The sequence below is a fragment of the Pangasianodon hypophthalmus genome, chromosome 15, assembly GCF_027358585.1.
Source record: "Pangasianodon hypophthalmus isolate fPanHyp1 chromosome 15, fPanHyp1.pri, whole genome shotgun sequence".
NCBI lineage: Eukaryota > Metazoa > Chordata > Actinopteri > Siluriformes > Pangasiidae > Pangasianodon > Pangasianodon hypophthalmus.
The window spans coordinates 21935053-21952062 of record NC_069724.1 but is presented as its reverse complement, the minus strand read 5'-3'; the positions used below and the strand labels follow the sequence as shown (position 1 = coordinate 21952062).

At 37.2% G+C, this 17010-nt stretch overlaps 1 protein-coding gene across 2 annotated transcripts; it reads left to right on the top strand.

Moving 5' to 3' along the window:
- Nucleotides 1-328: 328 nt before the first annotated feature.
- Nucleotides 329-16991, top strand: stom (stomatin). Of its 2 annotated transcripts, XM_034311528.2 has the most exons (8): nucleotides 330-488; nucleotides 2509-2541; nucleotides 4040-4149; nucleotides 5006-5078; nucleotides 11516-11598; nucleotides 12036-12239; nucleotides 13039-13173; nucleotides 14950-16991. In XM_034311528.2, the coding sequence occupies exons 1-8, from the start codon at nucleotides 428-430 to the stop codon at nucleotides 15136-15138; spliced, it is 888 nt and encodes a 295-aa protein (XP_034167419.1). In that variant the 5' UTR covers nucleotides 330-427; the 3' UTR covers nucleotides 15139-16991. The 2 variants fall into 2 exon arrangements, with proteins under 2 accessions (XP_026784908.1, XP_034167419.1); XM_026929107.3 differs by lacking the exon at nucleotides 2509-2541 and having other exon boundaries at nucleotides 329-488.
- The last annotated feature ends 19 nt before the right edge of the window (nucleotides 16992-17010 follow it).

The window sequence follows — 17010 nt, the reverse complement described above, 5'->3', positions numbered from 1 at the left end:
CAAAGGGGATACAAACTTTTGATTCCACTTTTAGCCAATATTATTCAATAACCAGTTCGTTGTTATTAAAATGTGTGATACCGATATGGTTTATTATGATTAGCACAGTGCTGGAAAAGCTTATAAACAAGCAGAATTTCAGCCATTTTCTCATTTAAAACCAACTTACATTAGTTTATTTACAGGCAAAACTTCTTGACCTTTGAAACATGGCGGACGCCCTGAGTCGTTACGTAGAAATGCGTTGGGGGCGTGGAATAAGGCGGCCACTAGCCAATCAGGACAAGGGGCGGGGTTTATCCCTATTCGCGACCACCCCTGCAGCTCACGCTTTGCGTCCTGTTGTAATCCGGGATCCTGAGAGAAGGGGGGTCTGTTGTTTGGGTTTTATATCGTTGTCTTGGGGGATTTAACGGTCTTTTCCGTCATGGAGGACAGTAAAGAATCGTTTTCAGTGAGAGAAGAGAGAAAGAGGGAGCGACAGACAGGTAACATTGCACTGCGTTGGAGAATAATCAGTGTTTTTAATTAATAGTGGTTGCGAGGGGCGGAGCTCCATTCGTTTTTAAGTTAAACGCAACTGTTACGTAATCTAATGCTGTCCAGTTCTGCATTTCTGTAAAGATTTTATTTTTATTTTTTTTAAAAAAAATGCTTATCTGTTCCAAAATGCTTACAACATTACAATAGCAAACAACAAAAGCAAACAATAAACTCATTAAATCTGAAGTCAACTAAAATTTATAGATTTAGTGCACATTCCTGCACATTTTAGTGCTTTCCTTGCTTCTAGACACACAATTCAACTAATCAGTTAATTAAAGATCCTCTCTGAGAGAAAGTGGGTGTGTCAGAGCAGGGAAAACACTCAGCTGTGCAGGACAGGGGTACTCCAAGACCAGGGTTAGGAACTTTTCTATAATCCGGGGTGTCGCATCATGGTGACACAGGGGCCACTGCCACCCTTAAAACCTATCTCCTGCCACCCCAAGTCTGGGCCGAGATCACAGCAGTATTGGAGAAGTATATTGCTTCTTTGCAAGACATGCAGACTTAATGAATCACACCTAGTTAATGTTTATTGAAATCACTGTCTTACTGTTGTAGATATTTTAACCAAAGCACTTCAGTATTGGGAATTTTCCAGCCACAGTGAAGCCAGTACAAGGAACAAATCAGATATTCTGCAACATCAGCTTTGTCGTACCTATAAAAGGTTGTCCTAAAGAACAATCCATGTTGAAAAATCCATACCAAGCCGAGCTAGTCAAACTGGTAGACCATTTTTGTTACTACTTCACTAATCTGATCAATAAATGTTTGCAAATTTACAATATCCTGTCTACAGTGTAGTGTTACTAGTGGTATTTCAGAAACGGTTTTCTTTCTCTCTTCCTGTTTTTTGGGTCATGCTGAGTACCGCAGGGTGGTGTGTATCGCCTTCCTCCTTGACACTGACAAGTGCAAAACATGGACCCATTGCATATGATTAATTTATTAAAATGAGATTAGTGCTGCAATGTTTTCCCCTCTGTAAGAGTTTCTAAGTGCACTTCCAAGTCTAGACTGTATTCCTGGACCACTTTGTCATCAGCGGCTTTACTATTTGGGAATATCTTTATTCTAAAATACATGACTGAAAAATGACACTGCTGTTGAATTCTTAATTCTGATTGGTCATTAAGGTGGTCATTAAATTTCTAACAGCAGCTCAGACAGTAGTACCGGTTGCTAGGCAAATCACAGGCTTATATTAATGTGCTTGTTTCTATAGTAACAGGGACTTGTAGTTGATTTTCTATAAGGAGATGTTTAAAATTTTTAGAAGGAGTCTCCAGTGTCAGTGCTTTGCACAGAGGTAAAGCTGTTCCTTTAAATTTTCGAACACAGGAAAGTCTTCACGGTGGAAACATGACAAGCTCCATTTTTTTTTTCTCTCTTAATAACTTTTAGAGAAAGTGAGGGAATGGCTGTTTATAGCTGCTATAGTGTAATAATGATAATGGGAACTAACTTTGTTTCTCTGATGTTCCACACCATTAAATGTAACTATAAATGGATACCAATGTTATATGTTGATTATTTTACTATTACAGCACTCCCCAAATTTAGTTCTTAACATAAAATATATAGCAGTATGAAACCACTGTTTAAGTATAGAAATATCTACAAATAACTAAATAAAGGTGTTAGAGACACAATGATCTTAATTTAAGAGTGTGGAATGGAAAAATGGTGATGATCCAGATATTTTACACATCACAAATACAGTATTTTATATATATATATATATATATATATATATATATATATATATATATATATATATATATATACACCAGTATTTTATGCACAACCTTTTCCATTCAAATGTAGAGTAACACTTTATTATGTGTTATTTAAGTGTTTATTATACATTTGTTATATAGTTTTAGCTTCTGCTGGATGATTAGTGATAATTGTGTTAGTATACAGTGTAGTAAACGCCGCACTGCTTGCTGTTTTTAGATCAGTGCCGTTACACAGTTGCTGACTTTGAAGGTAAAGAGTGCTTTGAAGGAAAAAAAAAATGCTTTTAACTGTATGCTTAGTAATTATGTAGCATGTTTTTCGCATTAAACTTTAGAGGATTAGAAAGTCCGGTGGTCTCAAGGCCGCATCTGGATTGGCTTGATTTATTGATTTTATTATTTTTTTCTTTTTGTTAGTGGCATGCCACTAATCCTTACATTGCACAGTGTTGTTGATAGTATGGATACACAGGTTTTGAAATGGAGGTTGAGGTAATACTATATATAATATAGTATATTATCTATACTATATAATATAATAATAATCTATAATGGTATATGGGATATAACTAATCTTTCCTTTATAGAGGAGTGATCAGAATTTGATTTATTGCGGGACTCTCTTTACAAGAGCCTTTCACTCTTGTAAACAGTGTGGATCCAACATAGAAAAATGGGAAATGTGATTTATTTATTTACCGCTGCTCATGTTGCATCACAGGGTGGCATAACACACTCACAGGAACGTTGCTATCCACCCTCTTCCGCATACATGAGCTCACAGACACAGACGGCTAGTGTTGCTGTGATTGACAGTGGAGAGAGAGTACGCCATCCGTCCCATCCACAGCCAGTTTTGCTCTTTTGATCAGGGATGGCTATTCGAACTCGAGATCTCCAGACAATAGGGTGAACACTAGGGATGGGCGATATAGACTTAAAACTATATCACAATATTTTTTGGTATTTTTTTGCAGTAAGGATATAAATGCTGAAGTGAAAATACATTCAACACCATCTTTTTGGCCACAAGTCACATCAGCATACAGTCCGTACACCTGTGATCTTCTGTATCTGAACCACTTCCACATTATAGAGGAAGCTCCTTTTTCGGGGATTAATTCCTCTTCCTCGTCTAAGCTTGGAACTCCACCTTCCACCATGCATGTTCTCGTTCTGCGTGTGATATGCTCACATTGTGGCGTGTAAACACATCATCAACTATATCGTCAATATCGCGGGATTATGAATTTGTATCATGGGGAGGAATTGTACCGGTATATCATAGACAATACAATATGACACAGCCCTAGTGAACACATTTCTGTTGCGCCGCTCGAGAGTCCCATGATTGACAGATTCTTTTCAAAAGATTTTTGAAAATACTGTTATACCCCAAAATACAGCCTGGATACTGTAGACTGTTACTTAAGAGCTGCTGCTGTAAACGGAAAAACTGTCCTGTGCTCCTCTCAGAACTCTAATTCACAATCTGCTCATCCTGAACATCCTTTCAACACACTTAGTACTGTTTGTTTTTACTCCTCTGCACTTATATTTCTATAAAGCTGCTTTGTGACAATAAATATTAAAATATATACAAGCTAATTCATTAACTTCTGGTGCAAACATGGTGAAAGGCCTGGTAAATTTGAGTGTCATATGTAGTTCTTGAGCTGTGTGGTTATGAGTGGTTTAGGAAGATGGAATTTTTGCAGTCTATAAACGCTTTTTTTTTCTTCTGATAGTTCTTTCGAGCTCAGACAGTGACATTGGCTTCTGTGGCTGGTGCCTGGTGCTGTTCTCGATCCTCCTGACCATCATCACTCTGCCCGTCTCCATATGGATGTGCATTAAGGTAAGTGGCAGTGCCAAATGTGCTTGAATGCTAACTGCAGAAACGGTTTGGTTAAGATGTTGTTAACAATGCTGGGAAGCAGCTAGCCGTAGATCAGAGTGATGTCATTTGGGTCATGTGGTTTACAGTAAGTGGCTTACAGTTATTTGCTAATTCTGGCGAGAAAAGGCGTAGATAGTACAACTGATAGCACAGCTGATCTTAAATGGTTACACGATTGTTGTATTTTCCTTGGCTGATGATGTGGTTATGTTCATCGGTCAACTGGAAGTGGCACAGGATTACCTGACATCCTTTAATGTAATGAGAAATGACATCAGCAGTGCTCACTCTCATGAATGCTGCTCTTTCTTTCCCTTAAGCACTGTTGTGGTATGTTTAATGGATAATACTCTCCCACCCAAGGGATACAGAGCGTCTGATATTCTCTGTACACTTTTCTGGCAACAAGCTTCAGAATTTTGAAGGTTGCATTCTCATTGGCTGTCTGCATTTTCGTGTGCCGGTAAAAACAAAATTTTGAATGTCAACAGCTTTTCACTGGAATGAAACGTTCACGAAAATACCGTTTTTAAAAGTCATTAAAGAGTTTTGCATGAAGTACTTAGGGGTGAGTAAACCTTATAATCGCCAGGATTAGGTCTGGTCTGGTTGTTTACCGTGCCAGTGAAATTGCTTTTTTCTGGGAAAGTTGGTACTTCATAATTATTGACAAAACATACATAGCTAACGAGATTATATATAGCATAATCCTTTTGTTTATCCTTCTCTTTCTGTTTATCTCTAAAGTTAGTGAAGTAGAAAGAGCAGGTTATGCTCTGGTTATAACCCGAAGTCTTTCTGTTTATCCCTATAGATAGTGAAGGAGTATGAACGGGCTATAATCTTTCGCCTGGGCCGTATTTTGCGAGGAGGAGCCAAAGGACCTGGTAAGACTGTTAGTCCTCTGTGATGCATGTCCTTCATAATCAAAGTAGAAAATATAGTTGATAGTACAGAAAAACATTTTCTGAAAACATTTCACTGCGAATGTGTAGAATCTAAGAATGCACAGGTATATACTTTATACTTCTGTCTAGCATGTGAGGAATAAAACAATGGGGCATGCGGTTAAAGGAAAATAATCAACCATGGTTCGTTACCACCTTAAAGTTAAATATTTTCTTATAACATTACATCCTGATGTCTTTTATTCATCTTATACCACAGCTATTTGCCCATGCTACCATTTCTTTTTATTTGTTAAAGAACATGTCATACGTTTTATCTATTTATAGTTACATTTAACATCTGTGAAACAAGATCCTGTTATCTTGTTATAAGGCACAAAATAGAAACCATGAAGTCCTCCATCCTGAAGTGCTAACACTGGAGACTCCTTCCGTAAATGCTAAATGCACACATTTTTAATTGGTTTATATGGCACGTTTACCATAAAAGTCCCTTTGTAATTTGTTGCTATAGAAACAGTAAACTTTTAGAATGGGTATTATTATCCTTGTAGCCGGAACTGCTATCAGAGCTGCTGTTATAGAAAATTAATCAACACTTTTAATCAACAGATTTGAGAATTCAGCACTCTAGTATAATAATATTAGTATAAGTAATATATTGTGTTACATAAGTAATAATAATATTTTTATCAGCTTATTTAGTTAGAAATATTATAATGTCATTCCATTAAAAAAAAGCTTTCCTGCATAAAAGGGCCTTTAAGTCAGTTTTAAAAGAAGTCTCATGTGAACAGGAAGTGCAGGGCAGAGATGTGGAGAAAACCACGCAACGTTCATGATCATCCATCATATGCAGTTTAGTTCTTGCAAATTACCTTCAAAAAGTGTTAGACCTCATATTATAGTTGCAAGGACAAAACAGATTTCGCGGAGGCAATCTGCTGTGTGTCTAATACAATGAAATGTTGGGAGAAGAATTTCATAGTCAGTTTTGTAATAAACGACTGTAGGCAGCTGTCACACCAAGGTGTCTGTCAGTGAGAGCACAGTGTTGGGCTATATGATACTTGTTTATTTGCGCTTATACAACAGTGCTATTGAATTCCCAGATTGGCTGGTCAGGTGCTGTTGATTCAGTTCACTCAGCCCTGCCGGATTTGCTCATTTAATTAAATCATCTTATAATAAATAGATGTTTTTATTTAACAAAGAAGAACAAAGAATTATCTAATATGGTGATAATCGACATGGTCAGTATGGTCAAGCTTTCAATAGAGAGGTGTTTATTTAACATTAATCAAAGGTGACTGCATTTTTTGTCTTTTTACCTACAAGAGAGAAGAAAAAGAAAGGCTGGTGAGGGAACGGCAGTTATATTTATAGTGCGTTCTAATGTAATTGATAACAGGAACTTTTCACACACATTCCACAGCATTAACTACAAACGACTATAAATAATAAATAGTGCCACATGTCATTCTTTAATAAACACAAAATTATAATCAATGGGAAATTGCTGTAGTGTAAAAGGATTAAAGCACTTTGGGATGTGTGCTCATAGGAAAATAGTCAACTTCATGGTGGTAACTGTAACTCCCCTTCATCTCCAGCCGCATCACACCACCGCATCATTGACTATTTTCCTATGACAGCTCACACTGTCGTATTTTATTTCTTACTTGCAGAAAGTTTATTTCTTACCACAGTGGTCTGCCACAATGGCTGCGTGGTACACAGTGAGACCTGGTACAGAGAATAAACAAAGTGTGACTGTTTTTCCATTCCTGTTGGCCTACATTCAGCATCCGTCCTTCGCAGAGGCAGTTTTGAAATGCCAGCTAAGATCAAATCTGGTATAGAGAACAAAAGAAGTCTACAGTCATGCTTGTGTAAGCTCAGAACTGCACACAGGATGGCTGGAATAAACCGAGAGCAATCCAGAAATTTTTTTTTTTTTTATATAGGAGAGTTAGGATTCAAATATTAGAATGAAAATGTTATTTCATGCATGCACCAGTGACGACAAAAGGTAATAAACATAAACAAATCTGTCATACTGTGAAAAGGCAAAAAAAAATTGGAAACCTTGTTATGTAGCTACTCAGTAATCATATAATTGCAGCTGCCTACTCAGGATTGTTACATTACATTAGTCCTGGTCCAGCTTGCCCTTCTGGAGCGTCTAATTCACTTAATGCATTAGGCAGTGTAATTCATGGCCATTTTTATGATCTTTGGCTTTGTTGCCATGGCGATGTGATGTAGGATGAGACCACACAGGCCTCCATGAAGTGCCTTGATCGGGTCAGTTCGATATGGTAATTCTGGTGTCCAAGAGAGTACGCTTGAAATATACTGCATACTCTAATAAAAGGCTCCATCTTAGGAATGCAATCTAAAATCACAACATTTTATGGGAAACATTTGTTTGTAAGCATTTTCTAATAAATTGTTGGCATAACAACTTACAGGTTGTATAACTGGCAGCCTATTTCCAGATTCATGGCTTGAATTTTAATCAGACCATTAAAAACGAAACACGTTTGATTCATCTCTAATTTGTTTTATGATTTAAACATAAATAAGCAAGCTGCTTTAAAATGTATTTAGCTAGTACTGCATTAAAGTCATGTCAGAAAGATCGTATTTACGAGTTGAACGCATGTGAACGCCACCACAAAGTCGTAATTACGAGTGGGAAACTCAGGATTTTTATTGAGCTCCGTGTTGGGGGCGTGTCAGTAAGATAACATGGTGGAATCAATGGATGCAATGTCTGTAGTTGACGGTAAATTTATTGAAATCGAGTCTTCAAACATGTCTTTGTCAGGCTTTTTTATTTACAATAAAACAAGCTAATTGCCTGCAAAAAAATATGATAGCATTGTACAATTACGATATAATATGTAACAATAAAGTTTACAGTGGCTTCATAAATTGATTAAAAACATGAAAAAAAGCAAAACACACCTGATGCACATTTTTTGTTCTTCATTTTCTGGAAGTAGAGTTAAAAAAACCTTGCTGTATTTTTTGTAGTTTATAAAGATATATATTTTGTAACAGGATTTCAACGTATCACTTCAGTATTATGACTTTCTTGCTTGTAGAGTCTATTTTGAGGACTTTATCGTAATATGATCATAATATCATGAGTCCTTTTGACTGCACAACTCAACAGAAGCCACTGACACTGCTGACTCTATTTGTAAGCTGTCCTTGATGTCCACCTAGTACAACAGTTCTTTCACTTTCCCCTGAAAGCCTGAAAAAAGTCCCAGTAAGTTTTACGCCATGAGGACTTCGCACTTTCCTGTTTCTCTGACTTGAACTGCTGCATTTTTTTTGACTTATTAATTTCAAGACAGCTAAAATAGAAGACTAGTGAGGGAATGACTGTTTATATCTAAGAAGCTAGCTTATCTTGCAGATATTAAATTAAACGTAACATTAAATGTACAGCATTAAATGAAACTATAAACGGGTAAAAATGATGTGGTGTAAGAGAATTAAAAACACATCTGTTATAGCAAAATCATTAATTTTGTGGTGGTAACAGTAACTCAGGCTGCACCACCACCCTATAACACACACCTTGTTGTGTTTTCCTCCTTATTTGTTGTGTGAATTGGCAGCAGCTGTTTAAAACACTGTGAAGGAGCAGTCTCTGGTTAGTGGGGCATTTCTAAACTCTAAACTTGCTGTAACTTATCTCTCACTTTATTTGGCTTTCTGCTGGTCAGCATTTTGGAATTTGACCTTGTGGGATGTAAAGTATTTCCCATCAGGCTTAGAGCAGTGAGAGAAGTAACTAACATTAGAACTAGTCAGCCTCGCTGGCACTGACCTGCAGATGGCCCGAAAGCAGACGAAGATCTTGTATTTGATGCTCATTATTACATGCGTGAGCCGAAAGCAAGGAATTTTCCACTAGAGCCGTGAGCGTGTTGCAAAGCGCTATAACAGCAGAGTAACAAAACCCAGCCGCTCTCTGGCTCACTTCCCAGTTGCCTTTTGAGCAGCCCTGGCTTTCAGTTACATGTTTGCCTTCAACATCACATTCTTCCAAGCTTTGCTTTTATCACTACTCTGTCTTTCCACGCTTTATTTTATCAGCAAGGATCGCCTTTAATGAAGGAATAAAAGATTTGTGCAAGTTGTTGCAAGTGTTGTCGCAGTTTTACAATTTATTGGTACGTTTTGGTTGAAAATAAATGTTATAAATGTTAAAATAAATTATGGACCCATCAGTAGGTTCCAAAAGAAAATAATCCAGTTTATCCAAAATTATACAATTTTCCCAAATTTCTAGCACTAATCATGTTTTTATGTCACTTGGGATCATTGTCCAGTATAAGTCTGGTATATACTGCTGAATGTGAGCACACATTGCTTGCCATTTGCTAGCTTTGATTGATTCAATGGGAATTTATTAAAGTTGGACAACTTAACAAGTTCGCACGGGTCTGCTGAAACTGAGATTTTAGCAACGTGCAGAAACGGCACACTGACTCACATTTGGTTGTGGATTTATAGTTGCGAGAGAATCAGTAGATACAATTAAAAACAGACAAACAACTGCTAGCATCATTGAATTACTTGCCTTTTTATATTTCTGTATAAAGTTTCATGTTATACGTGGTTGAGGTTCAAACTATCCCGATTTAAAGGGGACGTTCACCTTATTTCACATTTGAGCAGTTTGAAATATTTATTTGGGGATTTCTTGGGGAGTTTTTGTGTCATGTAGTTTTAACTTTTTTTTTTCTCCACCAATAATGTTTTGCAAAGTAAATTATGATCCATTTAATGAATTTGAATCAAAATAATGAATTTAAGACTCTAAGTCATTTATTTCAATTAGTTTTAACAAGTTGTTTAAGCAATTGATAGACAAGCTGCCTAAGGTGCCTAGAAATTATTAATGCTTAGAAAAGGTCAACTGTGGAAAAAAAGGTGAATTCCCCCTTTAACACCATTTTTAGAACAGCAGATTTTACCACTTGCACTGAGATTTGTTCGGTGGATGTTCCACATAAATTGAATTTAAAAAAGTTGTGTAATTGTTTATGATGAAGTTTTCTGTAAGGAGATGTTCATTTAGCATTTTGGAAGGAGTCTCAAAGCTTGTAACAGTCCAGAGTAAAGCTTCAAGTTTTCTGACTCAGGAAGGTCTTCAGAACGGAGGGCTTTGCATTACAGTTTCTTGGTAACATGACAAGTTTTTTTTTTTTTTTTTTGCTTTATTAACTTTATTAAAGAGAGGATCAAAAGAGAGGCTGGTGAGGGAGCGATTATTTATAGCTGCTGTATTGTATGTATGTATGTAACCTTTATTTAACCAGGATAAAAAAACTCTTTTACAAGAGTGACCTGGCCAAGAAGGCAGCAAATAACACAAAGACAATTAAAGACACAACAACAGTTAACACATTAAGAAAAACTTCCCCCAGAATTAGTGAAAATAAATAAATAAATCGAACAGGAACACAAAATTACAACTTCCCATATGGCTATGCTCAGAATTAGATCCAAGTGCCATAAATTCAGCAAGTGAAGGGAGCACAGAAAGGTTTACGTGTTCCTCGAAGTTGTTCCACATTGTTGAAGCATTAAATTTAAAACCTTTTTTCCCCAGCTCAGACCTAACACAGGGAACAACAGATTGAATAATGTCCATAATGTACAGTGATAACTGGAACTTGTTTTTAATGGACGTTCCACACAGTGGACGTTTCCATGCTGGCAAATTGGTGTCGTATAAGAGGAATAAAACCTTTCAGGATCTTTGTTTTGGAAAATGATTTACTTCCGAGTGGTAACAGTAACTGGGATTTACGTTGAGCTGCATAACACCATCCTGTCGTTGATTATTTTCCTACAACAGCAAGTCCAGAAAGAGAAGCACAGCCTGTGCTGAATTCTGTTTTACTAACCACCAGCATTCTAAACACACATGTAACACATTTTGTGGTTTTAACCTGGGAGATGGTGGTTACTTGAGAGCCTTTTGCTAAAAGCTTGACTGAGAGTAACATTTAGTCTGATAGGGCTTTAGACAGGACTAAGCACAAAAATAGTATTACAATGTGAGTCTGATCCACTTACACCCAGTGTTTTAGTGTAATTTTACTTTCAGTTTCAGTCATCAACTTCTGATGAAGTTATTTACCGTAACAAGCCCAGGTCGCTACCAAGAAGTGTTTACTGTGGTCAAAGTGGGTTTATATAGTAAAACAAACAGGAACCCCTCTAGCCCAAACATATTGTAGGCAAATTACACATACTGCTGTATACTGTTGGGTTTGTTGTCGCAGATTCTGTTGTTAAGTATTAAGATGTCTAACAGGAATGTCTTTGTTGTTTGTTTTCTGTCTTTGTACGTCTTCTTGTGTGGTGTCATTATCCTGCAGGTCTTTTCTTTATACTGCCTTGTACAGACAGCTTCATTAACGTGGACATGCGCACCATTTCTTTCGACATCCCCCCTCAGGAGGTGAGATATATATGTATATGTATATGTATATGTATGTGTATGTGTATACACACCATACAAATTGGCACTCATGCACGTAACAGGAGCTAACTCGTTTCACAGCATTAAATTTATAATAACTATAAATTAGTTGCAGAATATAATTACAGCGTCGTTTATTAATAAATAAGAAATTGTAATTGTCGGCAAACACCACCCTATCATTAATTATTTTCCCATGACAGCACAGTGATATTCAATACTTTACCAAATTTTTTAATGTTTCTATATAAATTTAATGTAACTGGATAAACCTGTTGGAGGATGAATTAAGGCAGGAGAAAATTCACCCTGGCTGGCGGGCCTCCATTTGTCGTTATGACTCATGCAGTGTGTGTGTGTGTGTGTGTGTGTGTGTGTGCACGCGTGTGTGCGTGTGTGTGTCTGTGTGTTCTCAGGTGCTCACTAAAGACTCTGTGACCGTGAGTGTGGATGGCGTGGTGTATTACCGCGTGCAGAATGCCACCCTGGCTGTGGCCAACATCACCAATGCAGACGCTGCCACTCGCCTCCTGGCTCAAACCACTCTCAGGAACGTTCTGGGCACCAAGAACCTGGCCGAGATCCTGTCTGATCGCGAAGAGATCGCCCACAGTATGCAGGTGAGATATTTACACACACCAGTGTTGTAGCTGAGTTACTTACCCTAAAGGCCAAGTCTCAAATCAGCAGGTTTTAAGTCCAATTGAAGTCCCAGATGGAAATAGATGATGCTATTATTCAGTATATATAACATGCTATACTGTGCAGTCTAGACCTGCAATGAAATTAAAACTGTATGTGAACTATATCATAATAAATGGTAAATTCTCGCTTTGTGTTTTTATCACTGGTACTAAAAGCTCATGACTGACTAGATCACTATTTATGTAAAGGGTTCAAAGATCCTCTGCAAATCTACCTGTTACGACTTGCTACATATCGCTTGAGAATTAAACTCTGAGAACTTTATCTTGATAATCTGCTTTACGCCGGCTTCCATCATAGTTTTGTGTAAATGTAGGAATATGTGGAGTTGTAGGATCTTTTGATAAAATTGAATAAAATACAGACTAGCAAAGCATTGCAAAAAGCTGAATTTGATAGGACGTTGAGGTAAAAAAATACAGAAATGCACAGACACGGTGATCTGACTGAAAATATTTAGCATTTTTGTAACTCTAGATCCTTTTATATTTAGTTTTTTACTCAGCTATTTTGGATTTTATTCCGTTTTGGAGTGCATTTTTTTTTTTTTTTTGCCTCAGCCACTATTCCTGGTTAAATCTCACTAAAGAAACTGCTTTGCCAGCTTGTCACTATTTTCTATAATATATTATTTTTTAGAAATGTCCTGATGGTGATTGTTCTTGCCTAAGTATAATGAATGAAATAAAAACGCCTCTCTGTTCTCTCCTCCAGTCCACTCTGGATGATGCGACTGATGACTGGGGCATTAAGGTGGAGCGGGTGGAGATTAAAGACGTTAAACTGCCGCTACAGCTCCAGAGAGCCATGGCGGCTGAGGCCGAGGCTACAAGGGAGGCCAGAGCTAAAGTGAGACACACACACACACATAAATAGACACATACATGCACATTCATACACAAATCCTTAAACTAACAAAACGTTATCCATTTTTTTCTGTCAAATACCAAACTAAGTTATATCAGCAGCCATATATCTCTAAAATAATCCCAAAACATGAGCAGTGTGCTGCTGTTTTTATTACAAACCTCTTTGCTTTCCTTCAAGGCTTTAACACAGGAAAGCAAAGAATACAGGATGTGGACTGACCCACCCTCAACACTCATTTTATTGTTATATTTGGAATGTTCTTGGCTTTATCATTACTCCTTTTGTCAGCCTGCTGCTCAGAGAATGACCCTTTCCCATAACCATGGAAAAATATGTTTACTATGGGAGCACACAAGAAGCCATAAATAAACCATGAGAAACTGACTCGGGGGTCGGCAAAGGGGAGTACAGTAAAACTGGGAATGGTAATAAGTAGAGGATAAAACACGTACACCAAGCCTCCGCTTATACCACAGCAACTTGCAGTTTATATTAGCATTTAATGTTGCGGATCGTTCAGGCGACAAGTTCCTGTTATCACTTATGTTATAGCAGCTATAAACATCGTTCCTTCATCAGGTTTCTTTCCATCTCTCAAAGATAATGAGACAAAAAACACAGCCTGTCATGTTATTGCGAAACTGGAACTGGAAACATCTCTGTCCTGAAGACTTTCCCGTTTTTTTAAATCCATTTATTATTAGTCTTTGTTTCTGTGGAGCATATACCATATGGGGGAGTTGTTACTATAGAAATGATAATATATTAGAAAAAGCATGTTAATATAAACATGAGAACTACTGACAGAGCTGCTGTTGTTGAAAATGAATTATATTTAGTTTTATATTATTATTATTATTATTATTATTATTATTATTATTATTATGTTTAATTTATATAGCACCTTTCTGACACCCAAGGTTGCTTTACAATTACAAAGACCAAACAGAAACACAAAACAGTGAAGCAAACCGGAAGCAATCAGGCGCTATACTCGGTCCACGGTGACCGGTCAAGGCCTGGGGAAATCCGCCGCTCTAGCTTGGGTCTGGACTTCCGCTACTACTGACAAAAAAAAATCATTAAAACAATAAAACAGCAAACAAACCTCAAACATTCAAACACAGGAAAAAATGAAAAAGAAAGAAGAAAAAAATGTGTGAGATGTAGCAGCTAAAACACACACAACCTACTCTTAACCGGAAAAAGGATAAACTAAATAAACCATATAATAAACACCTGCATTAGATTCAAGATTCAGGGTTTATTTGTTACATATGCATTCATAGTAGGTACAAAGAGCAGTGAAATGAGATGCAGTTACTCCAAAGACATATCAAGAACGATAAATACACAATACAGACAATATAACAATGGATAGATATGTAGCTGTGTATGTGTATGTATGTACATGCATATTTACATTAAAGTGTCCTGTTAACCAGTGTGTATTTTGTTCAGGAGTGAAAATAAGTCCACAGCAATCAATCACAGTGTTTAATTGGCAAAATTCCTAAGTGAAGTTGAATAGTGGGTGCCAATATATACACTCAATAGTTCCAGCCAGAAGACAAATCACAGGTTTATATTACTACTCTGAACCATTAGTAGGAATTACTGTATGCTTGAAGATGCATTCCATCAGAGAGCAGAGCTGCTTGAATTTGGTGTTATATATCTCTCTGTCTCTCTCTCTCTCTCTCTCTCTCTCTCTCTCTCTCTCTCTCACGCGCGCGCTCGCTCTCTTTCACTCAGGTGATCGCCGCTGAAGGAGAGATGAACGCGTCTCGAGCACTGAAGGAAGCCTCTCTGGTGATCGCCGAGTCTCCGTCTGCGCTGCAGCTGCGCTACTTGCAGACCCTCAACACCATCGCCGCCGAGAAAAACTCCACCATCATCTTCCCCCTGCCGATTGACATGCTGCAGTCATTCCTGAAGCGCTGAGCTGTGTATACGTCATACACACACACACACACACACACACACACACACACACACACACACACACTCTGATACAAACACACAGTTATACACTTCAAATGTAATGCAGGTAAATACAGATAAATTGCACCTAAAAGAATCTAACACACACACACACACACACATTCTCTTGCTGTACGGCAGTGATATTTTTATCACTTTAAGTCAGTGGTAGTCTGACCACAGCATCACTGATAACAATATTTCTGTTAGGACTGGGCGATATGGCAAAAATATCGTATCACGATACATGAAGACATTTCGTTATGTATGAAACTGCCGGGAAAAGAGTAGTATTGCATTTAAAATTAAACCTTTTAAACCATGAAATAATTCATTCAATGACACTTTTATTTAATGTCTACACAAATAAGAAGTACAAAAATAAATAAAAGAAAACCAATACAATAATACATAAATATTATATAAATATATTTATAAAAAATCCTGAAATCTGTAAGAATTTAAGACTTGATTTGACATCAAATCAGCTGCTCAGTTTGTAACTGTTACTTTAAAAAGGAAAAGAAGTTAAAGATTTTGCAATGTGATATCTCAGAAGTGTTTTATGACAGAATCATGATATCGATATTTTATCATGGAACCCAGTCTAAATATCTCTGTGCCTATTACTTTCTCTGACAGAGCTGCTATAACAGCCATATCTATCCTTATAATGCCTTAACCATAAATGTTAATCATAAATGTACAAAAAATTCATGTGATAATGTACTCATCTGCTGTTTTTTTTAAAGGTTTCCTAATATCTATTTAGTATTTTCTTACATATTTTTAAACATAAAAAATTGCTAATCTGATATTGTACGTATCTTTGGTTAAAAGGTTTCCATATTGAGCTTATTAAGTGCAATAAATAGTGAGTAAAAGCTGTGAGATAGCCAGGCTGTAGTGTATATTCATGCTGATCAGTTTGATTTCCACAACAAAAAAGCATTCACTCTATCTTTGAGAGATCATGAGGTTGAATCCTAGTGATGCCACAGCTGTCCGTGGCCGGGAGCCAGAATTGGCCATGCTCTCTGGGTGGAAGGGATGGCATGCTCTCTCCCCCCTGTCAATCACAGTGACACTGGCCAATCGTGGATGTCTGTGAGCTCATGTATGCGGAAGAGGGCAGATAGCGGTTTCCTCCGAGTGTGTTACGATGTACTGTGATGAGCAATTCAATAAAAACTTCAGTTGGTTGGCTTCACGTGTCTCGGAGGAAGCCCGTTAGCCTTCGCTCTCCCCAGTTGGTAGCTGTTGTGTGATAGGGGAGAGCTGGCTGGTGGGTGGGAATTGAGAGGTGACAAAATTGGTGAGAAAAATGGGGACGAAAAGAATCCAACATAACAAAAATGAATTTAATACCACATTGAGATACAAAACTGTAATTCTATTCCTATAAAATTCAGCTTTTTGTGTTGCTTGCCTATTTTGGATTTTATTCAGTTTTGCAGTGTGTTTATTTGTTTTTTTTTGTGTGTGTTTTTGACATTACTTTGGACTTGCACATCCTACTTTTGTGTATTTTGTCTGCTTTTGGGGCCAGGAAAGAATATGGTTCAGCTGTTCCATATGCATCTTGTGTATGTTGCTGCCATTTTGTATTCCATCTCTCTTCCTGTTTCAGAAATAATCTGTAATGTGCCATAATTACTGTCCAATGACTTCTTGCTTGTTCTTTTTTTTTCTGTCAGTATGTCTCCATTCATACTCATTGACACCAGTTCTGCTTTAGTCTTGTATTGTGCTTGTATTGTACTTATTCTTAAATGCATGTAAATGTAAATATATCAAAATAATTTACCTTGAAATCTGTGTTTTTTCTCTACA